Below are 20,791 nucleotides of genomic sequence, written 5' to 3'. Positions count from 1 at the left end.
GTGATAATATATTTCGTGGGAAAGCGAAAACATCCAACAATAATGCAGAGACGATGGCAGGGAAAACCGTGGGGAAAGCTACAGTACTTTCCCCACGCGTTTTAGAGTTCTTTAATGATATACTGCCATGCTTAATCATGACTAGATCTAACTAGCATTAAACTCATTATATCTTATCTTTACTAAAACATGTTTATATTCTAGAAAATTTATACTTTGTAAATCTTTTTTAATATAATATTTTGTTGGTAAAAATATATTCATAAGAACTTGGTTTATTAGAATTCAAGAAAGATGAAGGGGTATTACATCATTTGGACTCCTGGAATGGAGAATATTTCACCGCAAGATGTAATTAGCACAATAGAGAGGGTAAAACGTCTACGAGAAAAGAAAGATACGAATCAATAAGATTGACAGTTATTAGCTAATCCAGATCGATGATAACTTTCAGAGACTGGCTTTTTCTGGATTCACATAGATTCCGATTGTTTTAAGACCATGGCCATCAAAGGATCCATGCAATCCAGCAAATAGAGGCTTATCTCCTGTTTGAAAATCGAATTCAGGACCATATTCTTCCTTGCGACCGAATGGCCCATAGGTCCCACGGTTCGTAGTAAATGTCAATGAGTTCACATTTCCAACACCGCGGCCGCTAATCCCCTTGAGAAACTCATGCGGATAATCAAGCTTAACCTGCTATTAAAATTTAACGTTTACATATATATTCCAAATTCGACGAATAAAAATCTTAAAGTGATTAACAATATCAAATCCAGACCCCTTTTGATTTGATTTAACAAACAAGCATGATACATCATAGAGTGAGCAAATAAAATTTTAAGAGAAGGAAACTTTGATCGAAGTTCAAATCAATGGACAATATACATAGAGTGAGCAAAGAGAGGCTTACAACAATGAATCCCGAACCAAAAGAATTCTTCTCAAGGAGCGTCGGAGAAAGCTTGGACAGGACTCCACTCTCTTCAACATACTGAAATTCAATAAAACGGATAACGCGAAAATCGTGAGAAATATAGATGTGGGAGATTTCAGTTCTCCCCTTATGATCCCAGTCGAATCCTTTGTCGTTGGAGTAAGATGGGAGGTATGATCCAGCCTGTAACTTGATCATCTTCAGAGTTTGTTGCTTCAAAAACGAATATCGCTATGCCTGTTTCATACTAGCTCATGAAAGCCCAAAATCTGTTCTCCTTCTAAGTTAAGGTTTCTAGGTTTATTCCTTTTTGAAAAGGAAGAAAAGATGTGCAAGCTTTCGGCTGTTCCACTTCCACAGGAATATAATTAACTTGTACTATAATTGAATTGAAATGGCTTTACTTTATAAAAGCAATGATTCCCGCTGTAACTTTTTATGATGTTTCCGAGTGTTTTCTTTTCTAATTGTTTTTTAAAATATTATTTATTTTAAAATAAATAATTTTTATGTTTTAAAAATTATTTTTTATATTAATATGTTAAAATGATTTGAAAATATTAAAACAAAAATTAAAAAATCAATTTTTTTAATGAAACACAAAAACAAACAATAAAAAAAGCTAAAAAGTAAAAACTGAGTTTTTAGAATAAAAAACACTCCTTTTTCAGCAATCCGAGATGGCTAACAAATTATTGTAGTTGATTACATGCTATGTGTTGCGATATTCTTATATCAAGCACATGAAGCGTCGTCCACTCAATATATAAAAACAAGTGCTAGGCGTGAGAACTTGGGTTTTTCTCTCCTAGAAAGTGCCAGTCTTAATTGAGATAATTAATCTTTATTTAAATTAATACTTAAAAAGTCAATTAAAAACTTATTACTTATCTGAGTATACCATACTTTTTAAATATGAGATGAGAGATTTTATGATTATATTTGCAATAAAGTTTTTAATAATTTTATAGATGTCTGTTACACAATAAATTGTAAAGAAATTGAACATGAATATTCTATTAGAGTTTAAAAAAATAATTATTGTTATTTTTATATGGTTTTCATGAAGTAATTATTATTTGATCAACTAAATTGGATGCGTGTGCTGCGATTTTGTACTATATCCCCGCATTCACTCTTGCTTAACCGAGATTCAACTCACTAGGTTAGTCCCATCGGCATCGAAGACAAATCATTTACTAATAATCATCACGACAAGGAGATTTACATGAATCATCTCCCTTCAACCTAGCTCCGAGTTGGATTTGAACTCACGTGCATCATGCATGCATCCAACCATGCAATACATGTCCTCAACTGTGTTGTATTTGAGGGTATGATTATGATTGTATTTTAAAGTATTTTTTATTAGAAAATATATTAAAATAATATTTTTAAAAAATATATATATTTTTAACATTAAAACATTAAAATAATCTAAAAATATCAAAAAAAATATTATTTTAAAGCAAATAAAAATTTTAATTTTTTCAAAAAGAATTTTTATAATGCAAAAAACAAACAGAGTCGAAGTTACAATAATGACATTGAAATATGCGACCCATCTTGGTAAAATTGTAATTGTAAAGAGTTTTTTTATAAAAAAAAAAAATTGTCATTACAAGTTAAGAATAATAAACTAATACATAAAATAAGGGAGGAAATGAAACAAGCCATTGATAAAAACAAAAACATGATGGTATGTGATATTGATCAACCATAGATCAACTAGTTATTGGGTCTAGTCATTAAGAAAATTCTCAATATTTTGACCAATTCAAAAGTGAAAAATTAGGCTGTTCTCTTAAGAAAAAAACCAAGAAAAACTAGGAACTGCACCATGTTTTCTTCTTTGACAGAAATAATTAGTTCCTATTCGATATTACTATTGTTTTCACATTAATTTTGACAAAAAAACATATTTTTACTCTGTTTTGTTTTTGTTTTAATTGCATGTTAGTTTTTTTTTTCCTTTTTTTGTATATTATTATTTTCAAATTATCATAACGACTTATAAAAAAAATATCCAGAAATAATTTAATGATATTAAAATGGAGAGACGGCCGTAACAAAATAAAATACATGATCGATCAAGAGACTTGATGAATACAAAAAATAGTACAAAACTTCAATAATTTTTTTGAAAAGAGTACAAGTATCAAATAATGGACAAAATGAAATTATTATAAATGTCGGGGGTTGATTTGGGGTGCTGATGACGCCATTATATTAATTTATAATGCCACTCCCCTCGTACGTAGTGGATTCATCTCTCCATGGAACTTCTTCATTATAATGGCACTGTTGGGGGAGTGACATCATGAACTATAACCAAAATTAAAGGCTCAAGAACACTATAACCAAAATCAAGCAAGCTTTGAACAAACCACTCGGATGGATTTAGTTTCATGATTAAAATTTGAAACCAAAATATTCAATTTAAAACCAAATTGCTCGCCCATAGCTTCATCAACCTGCCAGTAGTGTTTGAGCTCATTCATGATGATAGTATTATTTAACTTAAACAGACTTCTTCAGCACTAGTATGCACACATGCCGTTTTCTAGAGTGTGAAGTACTAGGCATGACAGAAACAAACTCAACACGACGAAAAAACATGTAGAGCAACAGCACGAAGCTCTAGCACCTAGCTAGCTCCAAGTTATGCAACTCCAGGTTTTAAGATTATTAAGGTTATACAGTGTGCTAAAAGTCTCTTGGATCAACAAATACATTCCCTGTTACTTGCCCCATGACCACGGGTTCCTCGCTGTCATCGGCGATGTCATTCACTTTCTTCAGGTACCAGAGGTCATTGATGAAGGACATGGAGGATTCTTGGGGCACATGCTCTATTAGAGGATCAGAGACCCCTAGCTCACTAATAATAACCTTGCAGTCCTTCACATTTTCAGCCAATCTTGATGCGAAGCTCCATATGGATTTCATGAGCTCTTGGAGCCTCTCTCCCTCTCCATAAAGCCCGAACAGAAAGAGGAACCCAAATGGTTTCTGTAGCGAGTGACATATTGGGAATTTAAGGCAAGGGAAAATCTTGTCTCTTGCATGGCTTAAAGTTGCGTGGAAAAACTTGAACGGATGGTGAGACTTTCTTATATGAAGCTTGTATGCCTCACAAGAATTCCAAATGCTAAACATAGCCCAAGAACTTGGAGTTCTGGTGATGATGTCTTCATTCCTTTCGTTACTGTGCAAACTAATCCATTCCTCTTCTTTGAAATAAGATACCCATGTACCAATGCTCAGCTTTTCCTTCAAGATAGCATCAACGTCGGTTGGATATATGTCCTTGCTCTTGAACTTATTGTTGTACAGATAAATGGCCTGGTCTGTTTGCAGCTTCTCTATTTTTATGTCTTGAGACAGGCCCTTTACAGGAAGACTGGCTGGTTGAACAAATATGACCAACGAGGTAAAGTTCACGTAATTGCACTTGGAAGTGAAGAGATTCGTAGAGGCCACGTTGTTCTTCTCAGTTGCTAGGAAAGTATAGTGTGCCCCATTTCCTATCAGCCATTCTTCAACTGACTTGACAAGTTCCAGCCCGATCCCCATTCGTCTGCATTAATTAGGTTGCACAAATGTACACGTTCATAAATTAGCATAATGCAAGCAAATTAACGTATACTATGTATGCATCATCGAATGTCTTTGATTTCTCCAACGTAATCTCATCTTGTTAGTGTAAACATTATAACAAAGAACACAGGCAAGGAAGTATGACATTATGAGGGAAAAATAAGATAGATTATTCTCAAAGTATCTTTATATTAACTAAGCAAACGGGTTATCAACTGGGACTATCCATACAAAGCAGGAAATTAAGACAAAGTAGAATTTCGTTTCAAATCTGCTCTTTTCACCTTATTAAGAACAAAAAGAAGCCAAGTAGCTGCTTACTTCCTATCTCCATGCACGAGGATGCTCACAAGTCACGAGCATGTGTTTGTGTTCTACATCTTGGCTTATAAAAAAATAAAATTCTTCTTTGTTGTTCGAGATTATTAATTGCTTAAGCCTGCTAGTATTCCGTTAGCTTTCAATATTGATGGGATTATCTTTATCAAGATACTTGAACAAATAAGAAGATGATAAACTATATATCATGATGGTTTTATGAAAAATAAGTTCGATGATATTTGCAACAAATTAATTAGCTTTTCCAAATTTTTCAACATCCTCAACATAGGTTCCCTTGTTCAGGAAACTAACCATGAAAAAAGCAGTCAACTTGCAACTATACTCAGATAATAGCGGGGGAGAGAGAGATACCGATGTCTAGGAGAAACTCGAAGGCCTAGGATGCAGCCCAACCTTACATATGATGCTCCAAATCTAGTCCCCACACATTTGATGCATCCTTTAACTACACCGACAAGTTCCCCATTTTCACGCAGCTCGGCAACCTGTAGGCCATTTCAAGCATATCAGTGGTCAAGTAGCTAGTTAGCAATCAAGAAAGCTAGCTACATATGTCTTATGGGGGACATGGGAGTCAATTTCCTTGATTGTAGAGAGAAAGGTTGAAGAAAGACAAATGATCAATATTTCACTATAGGTTAGCTAGATCATATTCCCTATACTTTGATTTGGAGAAAGCTAGTAATGGAAAGAGAGAATCCGTAGCTGTAGTTCACCCACCAGCATAACATGAACAGGATAGAACCTAATCCTAGATAGAGGGTCGCCCATCATGTTGGTGAAAATGGAGACTTCCTTATTAGATCCTATCTCGCACTTCCTCTCAAGCTTCCCCACCACTTTAATATCCCTGTCTTCATTGTATTCCCTTATTACAACCTTGTTCTCTATACTGCCACTCATGATCTTTGGCTAAAAAGAAAGCAAGTATAACTTGTTACTCGATCTCAAATGGGAAATAAAATTGTTTCAATGGTTTGAATCTTTCTTGAATAGGCTAGCTGCCACAGCCTAGCTCCTCTTCAATTACTTTCTTATATAATGAAGAAGTCCTATTTGTTTCTTTATTTAATTTAACTTCTTCTTTCTCTTACATATATCTATGCCCTTTTGTTTGTTTCTAGCTGGCTCTGTCAATGTTACACCGTCCAGTTTCACCATGACTGCGTACACTGTTGGTGTGGTCGGGATGCCATAAATCCACCTATATGGTTTTTTAACTAGTTAGGTTAATATTTAGGACGATAAGTAGTAAACTATCAATATGCATGTATGCTGTGTCACAAAAACGGAACAATAATGTTACCAAAATGATTCCCAGAATCTCTGAATCTTTGTAATCATTCTATGTTCTATTTACTTTTTCCATGTCAGTTGAAATGAGGACATAAGATTTGTAGTCCCTCATAAAACAAACAGAAACACGGGCACAATTATATGGTGGCTGCTTAATTTCTATACTGGTCTTCTTTATCCCATTAATCTATCCACACAAAAGGCACAATTAATTGTCATTAAACCAGCTCAGGGGCTTATTCATCCATTGATCTATTCACACATACATATATAATATGTATGAAGCTCAAAAGATAGACAGCAGATGTCTTTATGAAAAAAACTTCTGGTATTTGAGTTCTTGTTATGCGGTACAAGGGAATAATTGCATTACCCTACACTTCATATATATTTGATAATCTTGCTTTTGCTGCTGCTCAAAATCATGCAGGGCCCTTTTAAAGTTTTGTCCAAGTAATTTGTCGATGGTTTTGTAAAATAAGAGAGATTGGGACTCAAGTTCGAGTCCCACTTATAAAACAAACTGTTAATAATTACAAAGACAGAATATTAATTGATGGTGTGGAAGGTTTGTTGTATACCCACTTCCTCGACGTTTGCAAGTAGAATTATAGCTATTTAATATTTATCTCTAGTTAGTAAATCAGATCACATTCTTTTAAATAACAATAACTTATGTAAGAAGGGAGGTCGTGTCATAGGTTAACTTTAAAATACTTCATGAATTGCGAGAAGATCTGGAAACGATTCTCATAAATATGATAACTGTGACAGTCTCAAAAAATAGCTATAGAAACAATTTGTTTCGTTAAATTAAACCCAGTATAGAACAATGAAAACAGGATAAATCTTTCTGGGCATATAATCATTAATATATTATACTTTTCGGTAAGCGGTGTTCTGTCAAGAGTGTGAAAACACATAAGAAAGCTTCTTCTTTCCTGGCGTTTCCAAACGAGATGTCGGCTAGGTTAGTGGCAGTGCCACCAATGATGTGCGCATTGTGGTATTCATTTGTTATTATTCATTTTGTTGTTTTTGCTGTTTTATTCTCTGCTGCCACACTGATTGATGGAGCAAACAGCAAAAAGCCCAAGAAATTCATATAGAAAACCATGTGAAACAGGTAGGCCATGGAAGGAATATGTATCAATCATTCAGGGCATACTTATGATGCCTTTCCATACCCCATGATTTGCTACTTCATTCAGATCCCAGCTGTTTTTGCAAAGTAGTCTCGCTTCCATGATTGGTTTTTTGTCTTGTAACTTTCTAGCTCGTTTAAAGAATCCATATGATTTGAGGGATCGATAGCGATGGTGGTTCCACCCACATCCCATGAATAATCATACAGACCCGGTTCATATTCGGGTCGGGGCTGGAAAAAAACCCGAAAGGATAAACTAGAGAGAGAGAGAGAGAGAGCTTAGGATTCATTCTCTCCCACTATAGTCGTCTCACCCTGCGCATGATAAAATGTACCGAAACCAAAGATTAGTAGTGGCTATGGCGGTAACAACAACGACACCACTAGCAGTAGTTGATGTCTCCCCGTGTGATTACCAATTCCGCCGAGCTCGAGCTATCATCGTCGATCTCTTCAGTATCTATTTGGGCATAGATAATCTCTTTCAGTTTTCTTCTCAATCCCATCAATCATCTTCAAAAAATAAAATGAAAATATTAGTCATGAATACTTTTTAATTCACTTTTTTATTTATATTCAAATGAGATGGAATATAATTCGATTAATTTTACGAGTTACAAAGTTATTTATCATGTAAATTCTAATAATTTTTTATAAGACTCGAATTAATAATTTCTAGAAAAATAAATCTATAATCAAACTAATTAAACTATACTTTAAATATAAAATACTTTTTAATTCTTGTTTGACGTGGAAGCAGCCTCTAAGAACCTGATGGTTCAGTTCACGAGCCGTTATGGTTTTTAAATTTATATTTTATTTAAGGATTATTCTCTTATTATTATTACTTATTCAAAATTACTTTTAATTCAAGAACGGGACCGGAAAACGTGTTCTTGCTCTCAGTAGAGAGCTTCCTTCTACAAATGAGCAATTTCTTATAGATTTTGAGCAACTTCGTGCCCAGTTTCAGGTAAAAATATCCATGCTTTTCCATCAGATTACATCATTTTTTTTTTGTCTAGCTCTGTTTAAATGGTAAAAAAATATTGTAATTTAAAAATGTGACGTGTTTAACTCGGGCCTCCCACTAATTAAAGACACGCTAAAAAATAATGCAAATCAGTTGAAGGCATAAAGTGCCAATTGTCATATAGTTTTAATTCATGTGAGCCCATCAAACAATGAACTACACTATATTATTCTTAAGAACATTATGATTAAATGTTTCACTTTATACAATAGAGTTATATAAAATTATTTTAAAACACTATTTAATATTTCAAATTTCTAAGCTAAAATAATTATTTAATATGATATTATAGTTTTAGTAATTAGAGCAATTACAAGTTTAAATATTACAATTTTATTATTTTTTATAACGGGTTTAAGTGTATAGTTGTAATTGTTTTTCAAAGTGTTTTTTATTTAGAAATATATTAAAATAATATTTTTTTTTAATTATTTTTTATATTAATCCATTAAAATGATCTAACAAAAAAATATCAATTTAAAATAAATAAAAATTAAATATTTTTTAAAACAAAAAAAAAAAACCGACCTTAATCTTTATCCATGAGATTACAATTCATTCGCACCACTCCTTTTTAACTGATATTATCTAATGTGTAAGTATAAATATTTTAGCAAAGATAATGTGAGAGGAGACGAAGGAAGGATAAAAAAAAGTGAGGGATGGTCAAGTACATGTCCCACGTCTCAGAGACCTGAATGTTCTGTCAAAAACACTTCATCTGCAAGTCAGGAAAACGAGTGATGGAGAAGAGACGTATAAATATAATTTATACTATGAAACTGAACTTTTATCAATGTTTTAGCATACGCCAACGAAAAAAAAAAAGAAAAGAAAAAAGCCCCCTAAAAAGGGGAGTCAGGATGCATAACTAGCTACGACGTCGTGTTTTTTTCGGATAGTAATTTGTTTTTCTGGATAATACAATTAATATGGTGATTTTAGGATTCTATATATATATATATATATCCTAAATCATGCAGAATAACAAATTCCGAGATCCCAACATGCACGCTTTCATTATTTATTTATTTTCCCTTTACTTGCACAATCTAATTAAGACTTGATTTTTTTTCGTCTTTGTGCGTAGGAGTAAAATGTGTTTTATACTCGTTTTTAACTCTCCCTGGCGAGTTACCACCGAGTTTTAGCAAGGTGGTACGTGGGGATAAGAAGGAATAAAGAGGCAACACTGTTTGATATCCAGGTCCAAAAAAAAAAAAAAAGAGTTATGCAAAAGATGTATATGACACGTACTGGTCTTTTTTGTCCCAACACTGACGTCTTGGACGCATGGATGTAGCAGAAATTCTAGCTAATTATAGTTCCAACACGTGTCCTATTTCTTGAAAATAAATAATTTATATCCACTGAGTACATATATTTTGAAATTGATACAACTCAGATGATTGGTGTCGTGAGTTTCTTATGGCCATCTGAAGAAGGAAGAAAACAAGCCAGGCGCGCCTTTTTATTAGACAAGGACGCTTTTTGCGCCTGGAGAGAGGCCCCCTTGTTATTATCACAGACCGAAAGATTAAAAAAAAAAAAAAAAGAGTTAAAACTTAAAAGTGGTCTGGGCTTCGTATAATCTTGTGCAGGCCACCTAAGCAATAGAAACAAAATTGTTAAGTATCTATGTCCAGGACACGTGTGGACATAGGGTGCCTTCGTTTTTCTTCTACATATTTAATTAGTTTATATATATATATATATTCTCCGTCGGTTTTTAAAAGTTCTTTCTGTTCCATCTCCGGCATTAACCGGACTTTTTTCTTTTTCGGTGTATGCATTCTCTATTTAAATTCGAGTTTAAGATAATAACGAGAAGGGCATCTAAATCAACACTTTGAGATTCTTTTTCTCTTTTTTTAATCATGATTCAAGCGTATTTGTTAATGTAATTATAATTGCTTTTTCATATAATTTTTTATATTAAAATACATATTAATATATTTTTTTATTTTTAAAATTTAATATTTTAAAAAATATTTTTAAAATATAAAAATTAAACAGACTTCGCACTTGAATTTAAGAATCCACATATGAAACTTTATCATAACACATTTTGCTAACTGCTCGTGATATACCGAATTGTGGTTCAGCCAGGGATACTAGTAGGAATTTATGTTTGAATTGTTCAGTGCTTATAAACTTGACGTGGATCATAACCTCTCTCGGCGTGTGATCTTATATTACTTCGAGGTACCAACGAAGAACTCATTCAAGCACCACAGATCAGATTGTTTCATAAAAAAAAGGTTTTTAGAAAAATTATTTTCTTAACTTTTTCATTATCATTTAAAAGTTATTCGATGAATAATACTTTAAGCTAAAAAAAATTACTAGAATTTTTTTTTATTATTTTGAATATAATATATTTTTAAAAAATTATAAAAAATTAATCATCGATTTTTTAATTACTATATATTTTGTTTTGAATTTTCTTTAACTCTTTTCAATTTTATTCCTTCAAATTTATTTTAATTTAACCCTAGCCTAGATGCCACACATTAGACTATCAAGTGATTAAATCAAGAAAGAAAAATAAAAAGTGAAATGAAAAGACAATGATATATTATATTGAACCCTAGTTAACACATAAGATTTTATGATCCAAGTAATAGACACATCAACAATGAGTTAACTTAGTTGGATAATTTGTCTCTTTCTTTTTTCTTCCCTGTTCTCTTTCTAGTTAGGGTTTGAAGAGTTTTGATTGAACTCAGGGTTGGATTAAGTCTGGAACTACATTGAAAAGTTATAAAAAAATAAAAATAAAAATAAAAAAAATATTATCATATCAACCCCGATCAAAATTAGGTTAAGCCATCAAATTAACAACTTAGATCATGAACATGATCCTAGCAAAGTGATTCAGTTGGGCAATGAGTCTCTTTATTATCATATCCCTTATTTTTTTTCTAGTTAGGCCTTAATCAATCCTTTTTTAGCCATAAGTTGGATGAAATTCAAGATTAGATTAAAGGGACATACAAATTTAGGGACCAAATAAAAAAAAAACTTGATTTTGTGATTAAATCGAATTGACACAGAGAAAATGGAAGCAACACACACACGTATGCATACATGTGTGTTTCAAGAACTAGCATGTCAAGAGGCAATCAAGGTTAAGACAACAAGTGCGGTCTCTTTCATGACCCAATAGTGATCTTTTTTAATGTCAATGAAATTGTCTTGTTAAACTCTTTATACCAGGTCCGTACTTGTCAATGTCAAACTCGTAACTTGATTTTATCAACATTTTCTTTTCTTTTTTGTTATCATTTGTCTCTAGATCTGTGCAATAACATAAAAAAACACTATAGTTGTCTATAATGCTTTGTTTATATGTGGAAAGTGCTTTTTATTGTGAAAAAAACTCTTTTATTTTAATCCAGGGATAGAAAAAGCATACATGATTTTTTTAAAAAATGAATGATAATAAATGATAATATTATATTTTTTAAACTTAAATAAAAAAATTACACCATTGATAATAAAAAGGATGAAATCATGGGACAAAAAATACATTAAACGAAAAAAAAAAAAACAATTAATGTTATGGCTAAACTCATAAAAAAAAACGCATAAAAAACTCAGGCTCACTCATCTAGGTCTCTGGAAAGAAAAACACAAGTGCGTGATTTTAAAGCCAAGGCTTGCGTGCCTGGTTTTGACATAAGCGAATAACCTATCACTCACCTCAATTTTTTTTTAAAAATAATAATTAGATGGTGTGTTGCTTATTGAGGTAGAAAACAAGTCATTACTCTTCTTAGATTTAGGTCGACTTAGATTTACATTTTAGACGATATTAAAGTTTAAAATAACCATTATCATACTCATTTTATCAAATAAAACTTGAACACACCAAAATCACTCATTTTTATAGTTTGACGAAAATAATGACTCTCTCTATACTAGAATAATGTATCCAGTGATACTCCCCTCTTCTTTCACAAATTAAAGATTAAAAGATAAAAGCAATAATTTTTTGTAATAAAATTGAATTTGAAAAAAAGTAAGGGATAAAAAGGGTATAATTTAAAAAAATTAGAGGATCAAATTGAACTTCTCATGCCAACTTCGAACACACCACTTATTTTTAATGCCTTTTCAAACCGATTTTCTTTCTTTAAATTTTGCTTCATTTCAACGAACAAAAAATAATTGGCTATCAATTTTGCAATTGAAGGACTCAATCGATAGAAAAAAAAAGTTTGGAAATCAAAATGAAAAAAATCGGTTGTAATCAACAGTATGCACTTTGAATGTATGTACAGTAATTAAACTAATGAAAATCACCCGTCCGTTTTAGTTTTTTTATTTTAAAAAAAAAATTAATACGGTACTCATTTTATGTTAAGTCTCTGGAATAAGAGCAAACGCGAAAAATGAAAACGAGACCAGGATACAAAGACCAACCAACCAACCAGCTACTCTCTAACCCTCCAATCCTATGGTAACGCTACTCTAAACATGCAAATCATTAATCTTTTTCAGTTTTTACTTACATTGACAACTAGCTCTCGCCCACACCGAATCAGAACTCCCAGCGTCCGTATCCACATACGAAGACGGACCCCACTGTTACACAGCCAATAGCCACGTCAGTACCGCTACCAGGACGCCCATGCATCGCACCACTATCATCCACAATGCTACTCACACCTCTCATCCTCCTAGATCTTCTCCTCTTCTTGCGACGACCGCACAAAACTCTTCAAAGCATCGTCATGACCGCTGGATTTGACTTCACCATTAGTTTTGTGATTGAAAAGCACGGTCTCGATAGATTGGTCTGAACACTCCTGCCATTTCAAAAATTCCAAGTCTTGTTTCGCTTCACCGAGCGAGAGTGATGCGTCATCGTACGGTAAGAAATTGTCTTCCAGTGTCGATCGCTGTGCTGCTCTAAAAATTAAAAATTAAGAAAATAAAATGAAAAATGCAGCAATTGAGAAGAGGTTAAATCACGTGCCTTGGAGCGCTTGTGTGTTCTTCTGAATCCATGCATCAGAACAATCTGCGTAAAATAAAAGAAAAATAATTAGGAAGATAAATAAGGTTTTTTTTGGTTGGTGTGAGAAGCTGAGAGAAAATGGAAGGATCCTGATACCTGATAAATCCGGGCGGTGGTTAAAGCAACATCATTGAAAGGATCTTCGATGAAGGAGGCGTGGTCTTCAAGTGAAAGTGTTTTCTTTCGCCTCGGAATTTTCTGATCGCTGACGCTCGGACTCTCTCTCACTGACTCGTTTTCTTTTCACTGTGTGGATACTGTAGCTGGGAAGTGAGAGGGTGTGGTGGGGTCGTGGGATTTTGGTTGGCTTGTAACGGATTCATCCCTCTTTGTGGTGGAAAATTACCAGCACGATGCACCTCTGTCCTCATCCTCAGCTCTTGTGTGCTTGTTCCCTATTTATGGGATTATTGACAACTACTTGGAATTTCTGTTAATAAACACCAACATTCACCATATTTTATTTTCTCGAGACGAAAAAACTAAAATTAAAACCAGTCTACATCTTTTCAATGTTTTCATCTGCATTTTTAAACATCAGGGAAATGGTGGCCTCGTTAAAGAAAATGATGTGTGTGGTCCTAAGCTATTAAATGATCAAAGCGTAAATAGTTTTTATCTATTTAATTTATTGAATGCAGGTAGTTTCTGAGGAAAACTAATGAAAAAAATTAGTCATTTTATAAGTTATGTTATTTTTCCATCCAGATTAAAATTAGTATTTATAACCTAGCTAGCATGTGACATTAAATAACTTTAAAAGCGCATCGAATTCCAGTGTGAATTTGTGAGTTACGTGATAGTCATGTAATAAATTCTAATATTAGAAAGCATGTAGCTCTATTTTTTCTCCTTTTTTTTATAATAAAATAAATAAATAAAATTATTTTTTAGGTGATCAAATGGTAAAAACTTTGAACCAAGAAGATTTGCTTTTCATATGATCTCAGATTTAAATCTTATGGTTGTTAATATGATGGTCAATAGAGATTTACATGATTATTAACTTCAGGATCCCGTATGAGATTAGTTGAGGTACACGTAAACTGACTCGGAACACATATATTAATAAAAATAAATAAATAAATACTAACCTTAATTTAAATGAAAACCTACTGAAATAACTTTTTTTTACCTGTTTTTTAGTACTATCTACGCTAAATAAACTAGATATATATTATTTGCGCTTGGAATCTAAAACTATGCTTCTATCCTAGTCATCAAAATTATTACTAGAAATTTTATAATTTGCTAATTACGAGAAAAACATGGATGGATTACCTATCAACAACACTGTGCATTTGAAGCTTGGACTGGTGATTCGTATAAGGCCAGAGAGTATCAGAAACCCATTAACAAAGCAGGTCCATTTCCCGCCACCATGCAAATGGGCCCACAAACAACTTATTGTCCAATTCTCTGCACCTTTTTGCAGAGAGGTCCACAAACAAGTGGGGCACTTATAATCCGTAGCTGGAGACTGAGAGCCGGATCAGATGACCATATAAATTGGTTTTCTTTTTTTTTTTCTTTACAAGAAAAAGACTCCGATCCCATCTCTCTAGAGGAGTGTGGGGGTGTTGATCTGACCAGCGTTCCATTGTCGCTGCCAATTTTCTGTGCAGTGTATCCAGATTCAATCAGTAACGATTGAAATATATTAAATGGGACCATGTTGCCTTGGCTTCTTCTGCAATCCAGAATCTGTATTCGCACATGGTTAATTGCACTGGCTGTGTGCAATCGCGCCTCTTCTTCCTCTGTCTTTCCCATCCTCGTTCATTCTCCATTCCATTCCCTAATCCCAGATGATAGACAAGTCGAAATCTCACTGTTGGTGATTCTTAATTCTTAGTTTGTATTTTAATATCTAATATATAAAGAAATGTCATGCATAAATTTCGATTTTATCAGAATATTACCGCTTGAATCGGAAAACAGTTGTAGATCTCGGTTATATCAAGTGAAGTGATTAGTTATAAATTCAATTCGGAAGCAAGTTTTGAATGCGGTAATTAATGACGACGAGAGAAGCGAATCATCGATATAAAATTCATTAGAGCTCAATGTCAAATTCGAGAACTGTAAAGCTAGAGGTTATTGTTATTGCAAGACTTGAATCAACTGGAAGAAGTTTTCAGGCTTTGAAGAATAATGAAAATATTAAATATTGAAATTGTTAGAGAGAAGCAGTTGTTTACAGTGAGGGTTTGAGCTAGGAGAAGAAAGATTTATTTATGAAGGTTTGGAGGAAGATTTTTTTTTATTAGTTACGGTAGATTATGTAAAAGATGTTGATAGATATTTTTAAAATATTTTTTTTTTAAAAATATATTAAAATAATATTTTATTTTTTAAAATCAAAACAATCTAAATATAAAAAAATCTATTTAAAAAAAAAAAAAACAAGCAAAAACAAATAGTATACAGATGAATATAACTTTAGCAACCAAAGATTATTGTTATAATTGTTTTTCTTTTTCTTTTGATAGCCCATAAGAAAGGGTAAAAATGTGAGGCTTATTTTAAAGTTAGGCCAGAAAGTATACAAACCCGTACTGTACTGTAGGCTAGGTCCAAGTGATATCCAAATTATAACCATGTCATCATGACTGAAGCGTAAGCGTGTATCGACCTCCACCTCGATTTCATCAAAACCGTCCGTTTCGCTTACGTTCAGTTTTTGAAATTGAATCTTCGACGTGGAACCCACACCACCTGGAAACTTAACAGACTAATCACCATCATCTAATCTCTTGCTAATCAATCCCAACGGACTCTCAGGTTTCCGATCATCTCCTTCTTTAAGTAGTAGAAAAGTTATTAACGTCACCTGCTGTGCCACGCTTTAAACTTGCCAATTCTATCGAAGTCAGGTACGGTCTCGTTAATTTTCACTCTTTGTGCACTGCGTGATTATTACTTTTATGCTTTGATGGTCCATGAAAAATTAGGGTTCCCAACCTTTTAGAGAAATTTTGGATCGGAATTGAACTTGTAGCCTTTTAATTCTCTTTTACTGAGCTGAGAAATCCTGTTTTAGATAGTTTGAGAGGGATTTGCTGTTTCTAATTTTGTTGTTCTGCATTTAGTTAACATGCAGAAAAGAAAATTGTTTAATCTGGTTAATTGAGCTTGCAAAGCAAGAACTACACACGGATTTTCTATTGGATGTTGAATTCGGTAATTGCACCTTGGCTTCGATTTTCAGATATTGGAATTTGCTTTCCCTGGAATGGATTGAAGTTGACTATTAATTTAAAGGATGTTTATTTAACTGAATATGTTGGTAGAGTGAAGATAGATTTTAGGTAAACACGAAAACTTATACAAGTTATATAGTAAAGCTACCTTTTCAGTAATTTTACAGTCGGGTTTGATTGATAGAATTACTTGTTCTTGACATTGAAGTAATTTTTTAAGGGTTGTAAATGCAAGTTGATATACTTGATCTAATAATGATGAGAAAAGAAAGTGGTGTTATAGATGCTTGCATGTCATGCAGAGGCAGGTTACAGATGCTGCTCACTACCTAGTTTTATTTTAGGACCGGGATTAAAGTATTTGACTGGAATTAGTGGTGCACTAGTTTTCATTTTTTAAGATTCTATAGATTTGATTTATTTTTTACCTGGCCCAGTATTGAGTGTCCTTGCAATTTACAGGCTTTTTGTGTCTGTAAAAATATAGTCAAAGTTACACTTCATGGCAAGGATAACACCTCAGGCATTGCTAAATCAGAGCAAAAGGAAGAAGGGGCCAGCTCGAATCAGTGCCACTACTGTATTTTTCTGTAACTTAGTTGTTGTGGTGATTGTATTGTCCGTAGTTGCAACATATAAGCATTGGTCACAAAGGTTTGCTGTCCCGTCCTTTCTCAGTGGCACCTGTTGTTTTGTGGATCATTGTCATCAGTTTTCTCAGGAGAATCTACTTATGGATCTTGTTAAGAAATTATTCTTTTGATTTAACATGTTATTTGCAGGTCAAGGAACCAACCAATAAGTGGTCTATCGACTTTTGAGGTATGTAATAGGATTTTTTTTCTTGTTTTTTTTTTTTTAGAAAAGGTGGTCAGGTAGTTTCTTTGTCATCTAGCAATTCAGGGGTTCTGTGGTTGATACAATCATAACTTTGCTTTTTAATGAAGTAAATCCGTCCTATTCAAAGCTGATACCATTTTATGTTATTCAGGACACTGCCAATTCATTTGCAGATTCAAAGAAGTATGATCTCCCTGGTTATGCTGTAAGTTGTTGCGCTATCTTGCTGCAATTTTTATGCTGTGATAGTTGATTGTAGCAGATGTTGGTTGAGGTGCTGGTCACAGTGTATTTACTTGACAAGAAAGGTTAAATATCTATTTGGAAGAGCCACTTTCGTGTGAGTGTGAGTGGGCATGTGAAAACACGTGGTATATAGAGACTACTATTATAATAACAAGCAGCATTTGAAATGTAAAGTGTGCCTGATGGACAGCCTCCTCCTGCATGAAGCATGATTAGATAAACTACTACAACAGACAATGGATATTTTAAAGACATAGAATGTCTCTCTGACTGTCATTGAAGATTGAGGAAGTCCTTTAAATGCAATTGATTTATTATTTCTTCTTGAGCCCTTCTTAACATCTCTGCTTCTATCTTAATGTCTTTATGACTAATTGTTTGTATCACTTGCATAAAATTGTACTTTTGTTGCCATAATGTGATTGGAATTCCTTGCAGTTATTTAAGTCTTGATTTTTCATTCCTCTGTAGATTCTGAATACATCAAAAGGTTATATAACAGTAGAACTGTACAAAGATGGTTCTCCAATGATAGTGGACAAATTCCTTGACTTGTGGTAAGCAACAACATGTGCTGGTATTCTTGTAGCTACATCCACTGGTTCCATTAAACAGAAGCATAGTTCATTAAACCGATATTTTTGAGCATGCAATAACAAGAATGTGTTGGATGAATTTGGCTTTTTTTTTTAATTTTATTTTAAAATGAGAGATTGCTTAGAAATTCCATTCTATTTACTTACATTGTTTTTTTTTTTTTCATGATTGTTGTAATGGCAGAACACCAGTTATTTGATCAGTTATTAGTTTGGTAATGTAGTTATGATGATGCTCTTTCTCTTATCATTATTGTTTCTATTTAATTATATATTCATTTGTCTTTGTTTTACTCTTAAATCTTCAAATTTGGTTTTGCAGTCAAAAAGAGTACTTCAAAGGGATGCCTTTCCATCATGTGATCAAGCATTATGTAATTCAAGCAGGGCATGGCCAAGGCCTTGGTGCTGCTGAAGATTGGACCACTAAAGGAAAGCTCCACAGTAGGCTTGCTACAAGGTTTTCTGGCTTTAGATTTTATGTCTACCATTTTACGGAATTTGGATTTTGTTTCCTGCAATGATAATTTCTAACTGTGATAACCAGCCCAAAGCACGAAGCTTTTATGATCGGAACCTCAAAGACTAGAGACAACACAGGATTTGAGCTATTTATTACAACTGCACCCATTCCAGATCTAAATGACAAGCTTTTGGTGTTTGGACGGGCCATAAAGGGAGAGGATGTGGTGCAGGTACAAAGCATGTTCTTCAAGAGTGATTTGTTCCTCTGCCTTCTTGCTGCATCATTTTTTAGTAACCTTTTTATCTGCAATGTTCCATCAGGAAATTGAAGAGGTGGACACAGATGAACATTATCGGCCCAAGTCTCCAGTAGGGATCATTGGCGTGGCACTGAAACACGAAATTTGAGCAGTATTAACTGAGTTCGGAATAAAGTTTTCGCAAGTGCTGTGGCTGCTCTCTGAGATACTGATTATTTGACATTTCTATCAAGGTTTTCTGGGTGCTACGCCATTTCTCTACATGCTTCTGTTTCTACTTTCACCTAGCAGGCCTCTTTTGATAATTTACAAGTTTTTTTGTGAGGGGGTGTACAATGGTTTAAATTGGCCCGACTTATTTTGGGGATTAAAGGGCCATTTTTAGATTGGAGACATGTACCACGACCCTTACCAGGTCTTGTTATTGTTACCGATAGTTTGTTGTTAACAACGGTTGTACTGATTTATTTCCTGTTTTTCTTCCCATTCTGACTGTAAAACTTGTTAGGTTTTTTTTTTTTTTTTTTTTTTTTTTTTTAGGGGGGGGGGTGGTTTTGTTTATTTGAATAGTAGCATGTTTTTCAATTTTTTTCATTTTTATTTATTTTGGTTCTTTTTATATGGGTTATCAAAATATCTTGATATTAAATTGGTGCTTGGTTTAATGATCTTCTATGTTTTGTTATCATGTTATTGAATAATAAATGGTCTATCATATTGTTAAATAAAAAAATGATTTAAAAAAAAAAAGATTTTTTTTTAAATTTCTATAGAAATGTCACAATCTTAAAAAAACTTATTGATATTAAGTTGATGTTTGATTTTTTAAGCTTTTATTTTTTTTTATATTATTAAATAAAAAATGATTTTATAAAAAACATAATTATTAAAAATTAGATTTTATGATTTATTTTTTATAAGGTTATTTTATTCTCATAAAAATATCTTGATATTTAGTTAGTGTATGGTTTTGCAATGTTCTATATTTTTTATCATGTAATTAAATAAAAAATTATTTTAAAATTATTTTTATTAAACTTGGTGGAGTTTATAATCTAGGTCAAGAATCTAGAAGGTTTAACCTGAGTCGATTCAATGTATCGTTGTCTTAATATTTTTTTTTTAAGAAAATATGTCAATTTAAAAATATTTTTAAAACCAAAATAATTTCTAATTGTTCGAGTTTTTTTAAATCATCAAGTTAACCGGGCTCTATAGTGATTTTTATATGGTTTAAGTGATTTTTATATGGTTTAATTTAAAGATTGAACTAGGAATGAAAGACCGGTTTTTTATTAAAAAAAAATTAATCGGAGTTATCTAGTATTTATTACTGCTTGAGAATGCCTTTAATTCTTTGAAGTAAAATTCGAAATAAATAGATAAATTATAAATTACTTTGGTAAATTAATTGTTTTATTATACATGGGATACAGAATAAATTTGTAATGTAGTTTTTTTTTTAGGAATCAGCTCAGCATGTCTTTGTATATTTGGGGAATTGTATTCTACTACTTGCAAATGACTTCTCATATTCGTCTACCGATTATCTTCTCTAGTGAGTCTCACCGGTTTCCAGGAAGACTCGTTGAAATCTGATCAACTCACTGGTTATTATCAAATATCATGTTATCATCTTCTTTTTTACAAGAACAATTACATGGAAATGTGCTCATCAACCTCATAACTTCTAACCCATGCATCTTCCAAATATCGCGTTTAAATTATATAATTTTAGTGTTTGCTACTTCCTTGTAATGAGAGCAGTCATCGAATTTTGTTCGGCAAAATCTTATC

At 32.8% G+C, this 20,791-nt stretch overlaps 3 protein-coding genes and 1 long non-coding RNA gene across 7 annotated transcripts; 1 reads left to right on the top strand and 3 right to left on the bottom strand.

Annotated features, from left to right (window-relative positions):
- Positions 1-259: 259 nt before the first annotated feature.
- On the bottom strand, positions 260-1,287 carry LOC118046243 (inactive protein RESTRICTED TEV MOVEMENT 1). Its single transcript, XM_035055075.2, has 2 exons — positions 917-1,287; positions 260-699 (listed from the first exon to the last, which is right to left on the bottom strand). Exons 1-2 carry the CDS (start codon positions 1,136-1,138, stop codon positions 451-453), a joined length of 471 nt encoding a protein of 156 aa, XP_034910966.1. The 5' UTR covers positions 1,139-1,287; the 3' UTR covers positions 260-450.
- A 1,836-nt stretch (positions 1,288-3,123) lies between these two features.
- LOC118046255 (probable N-acetyltransferase HLS1) lies at positions 3,124-6,001 on the bottom strand. The gene is made up of 3 exons (XM_035055081.2): positions 5,603-6,001; positions 5,234-5,367; positions 3,124-4,520 (listed from the first exon to the last, which is right to left on the bottom strand). Exons 1-3 carry the CDS (start codon positions 5,783-5,785, stop codon positions 3,647-3,649), a joined length of 1,191 nt encoding a protein of 396 aa, XP_034910972.1. The 5' UTR covers positions 5,786-6,001; the 3' UTR covers positions 3,124-3,646.
- A 6,736-nt stretch (positions 6,002-12,737) lies between these two features.
- On the bottom strand, positions 12,738-13,927 carry LOC118046262 (uncharacterized). Its single transcript, XR_012171045.1, has 3 exons — positions 13,481-13,927; positions 13,343-13,387; positions 12,738-13,265 (listed from the first exon to the last, which is right to left on the bottom strand). It is a non-coding gene; the product is annotated as an uncharacterized lncRNA (long non-coding RNA).
- A 2,072-nt stretch (positions 13,928-15,999) lies between these two features.
- LOC118046269 (peptidyl-prolyl cis-trans isomerase CYP21-4) lies at positions 16,000-19,480 on the top strand. Of its 4 annotated transcripts, none has more exons than XM_035055105.2 (8): positions 16,000-16,260; positions 17,075-17,241; positions 17,370-17,409; positions 17,579-17,632; positions 18,145-18,230; positions 18,592-18,729; positions 18,817-18,964; positions 19,056-19,480. In XM_035055105.2, the coding sequence occupies exons 2-8, from the start codon at positions 17,090-17,092 to the stop codon at positions 19,140-19,142; spliced, it is 705 nt and encodes a 234-aa protein (XP_034910996.1). In that variant the 5' UTR covers positions 16,000-16,260; positions 17,075-17,089; the 3' UTR covers positions 19,143-19,480. The 4 variants fall into 4 exon arrangements, with proteins under 4 accessions (XP_034910996.1, XP_034910988.1, XP_073267995.1 ...); XM_035055097.2 differs by having other exon boundaries at positions 16,003-16,260; positions 17,050-17,241; XM_073411894.1 differs by lacking the exon at positions 16,000-16,260 and adding an exon at positions 16,286-16,567 and having other exon boundaries at positions 17,050-17,241.
- Positions 19,481-20,791: the final 1,311 nt, after the last annotated feature.

Source organism: Populus alba, chromosome 10 (assembly GCF_005239225.2).
Source record: "Populus alba chromosome 10, ASM523922v2, whole genome shotgun sequence".
NCBI classification, from domain to species: Eukaryota; Viridiplantae; Streptophyta; class Magnoliopsida; order Malpighiales; family Salicaceae; genus Populus; species Populus alba.
The sequence above is the reverse complement of the archived record's forward strand: the minus strand, read 5'-3'. Positions and strand labels throughout refer to the sequence as shown.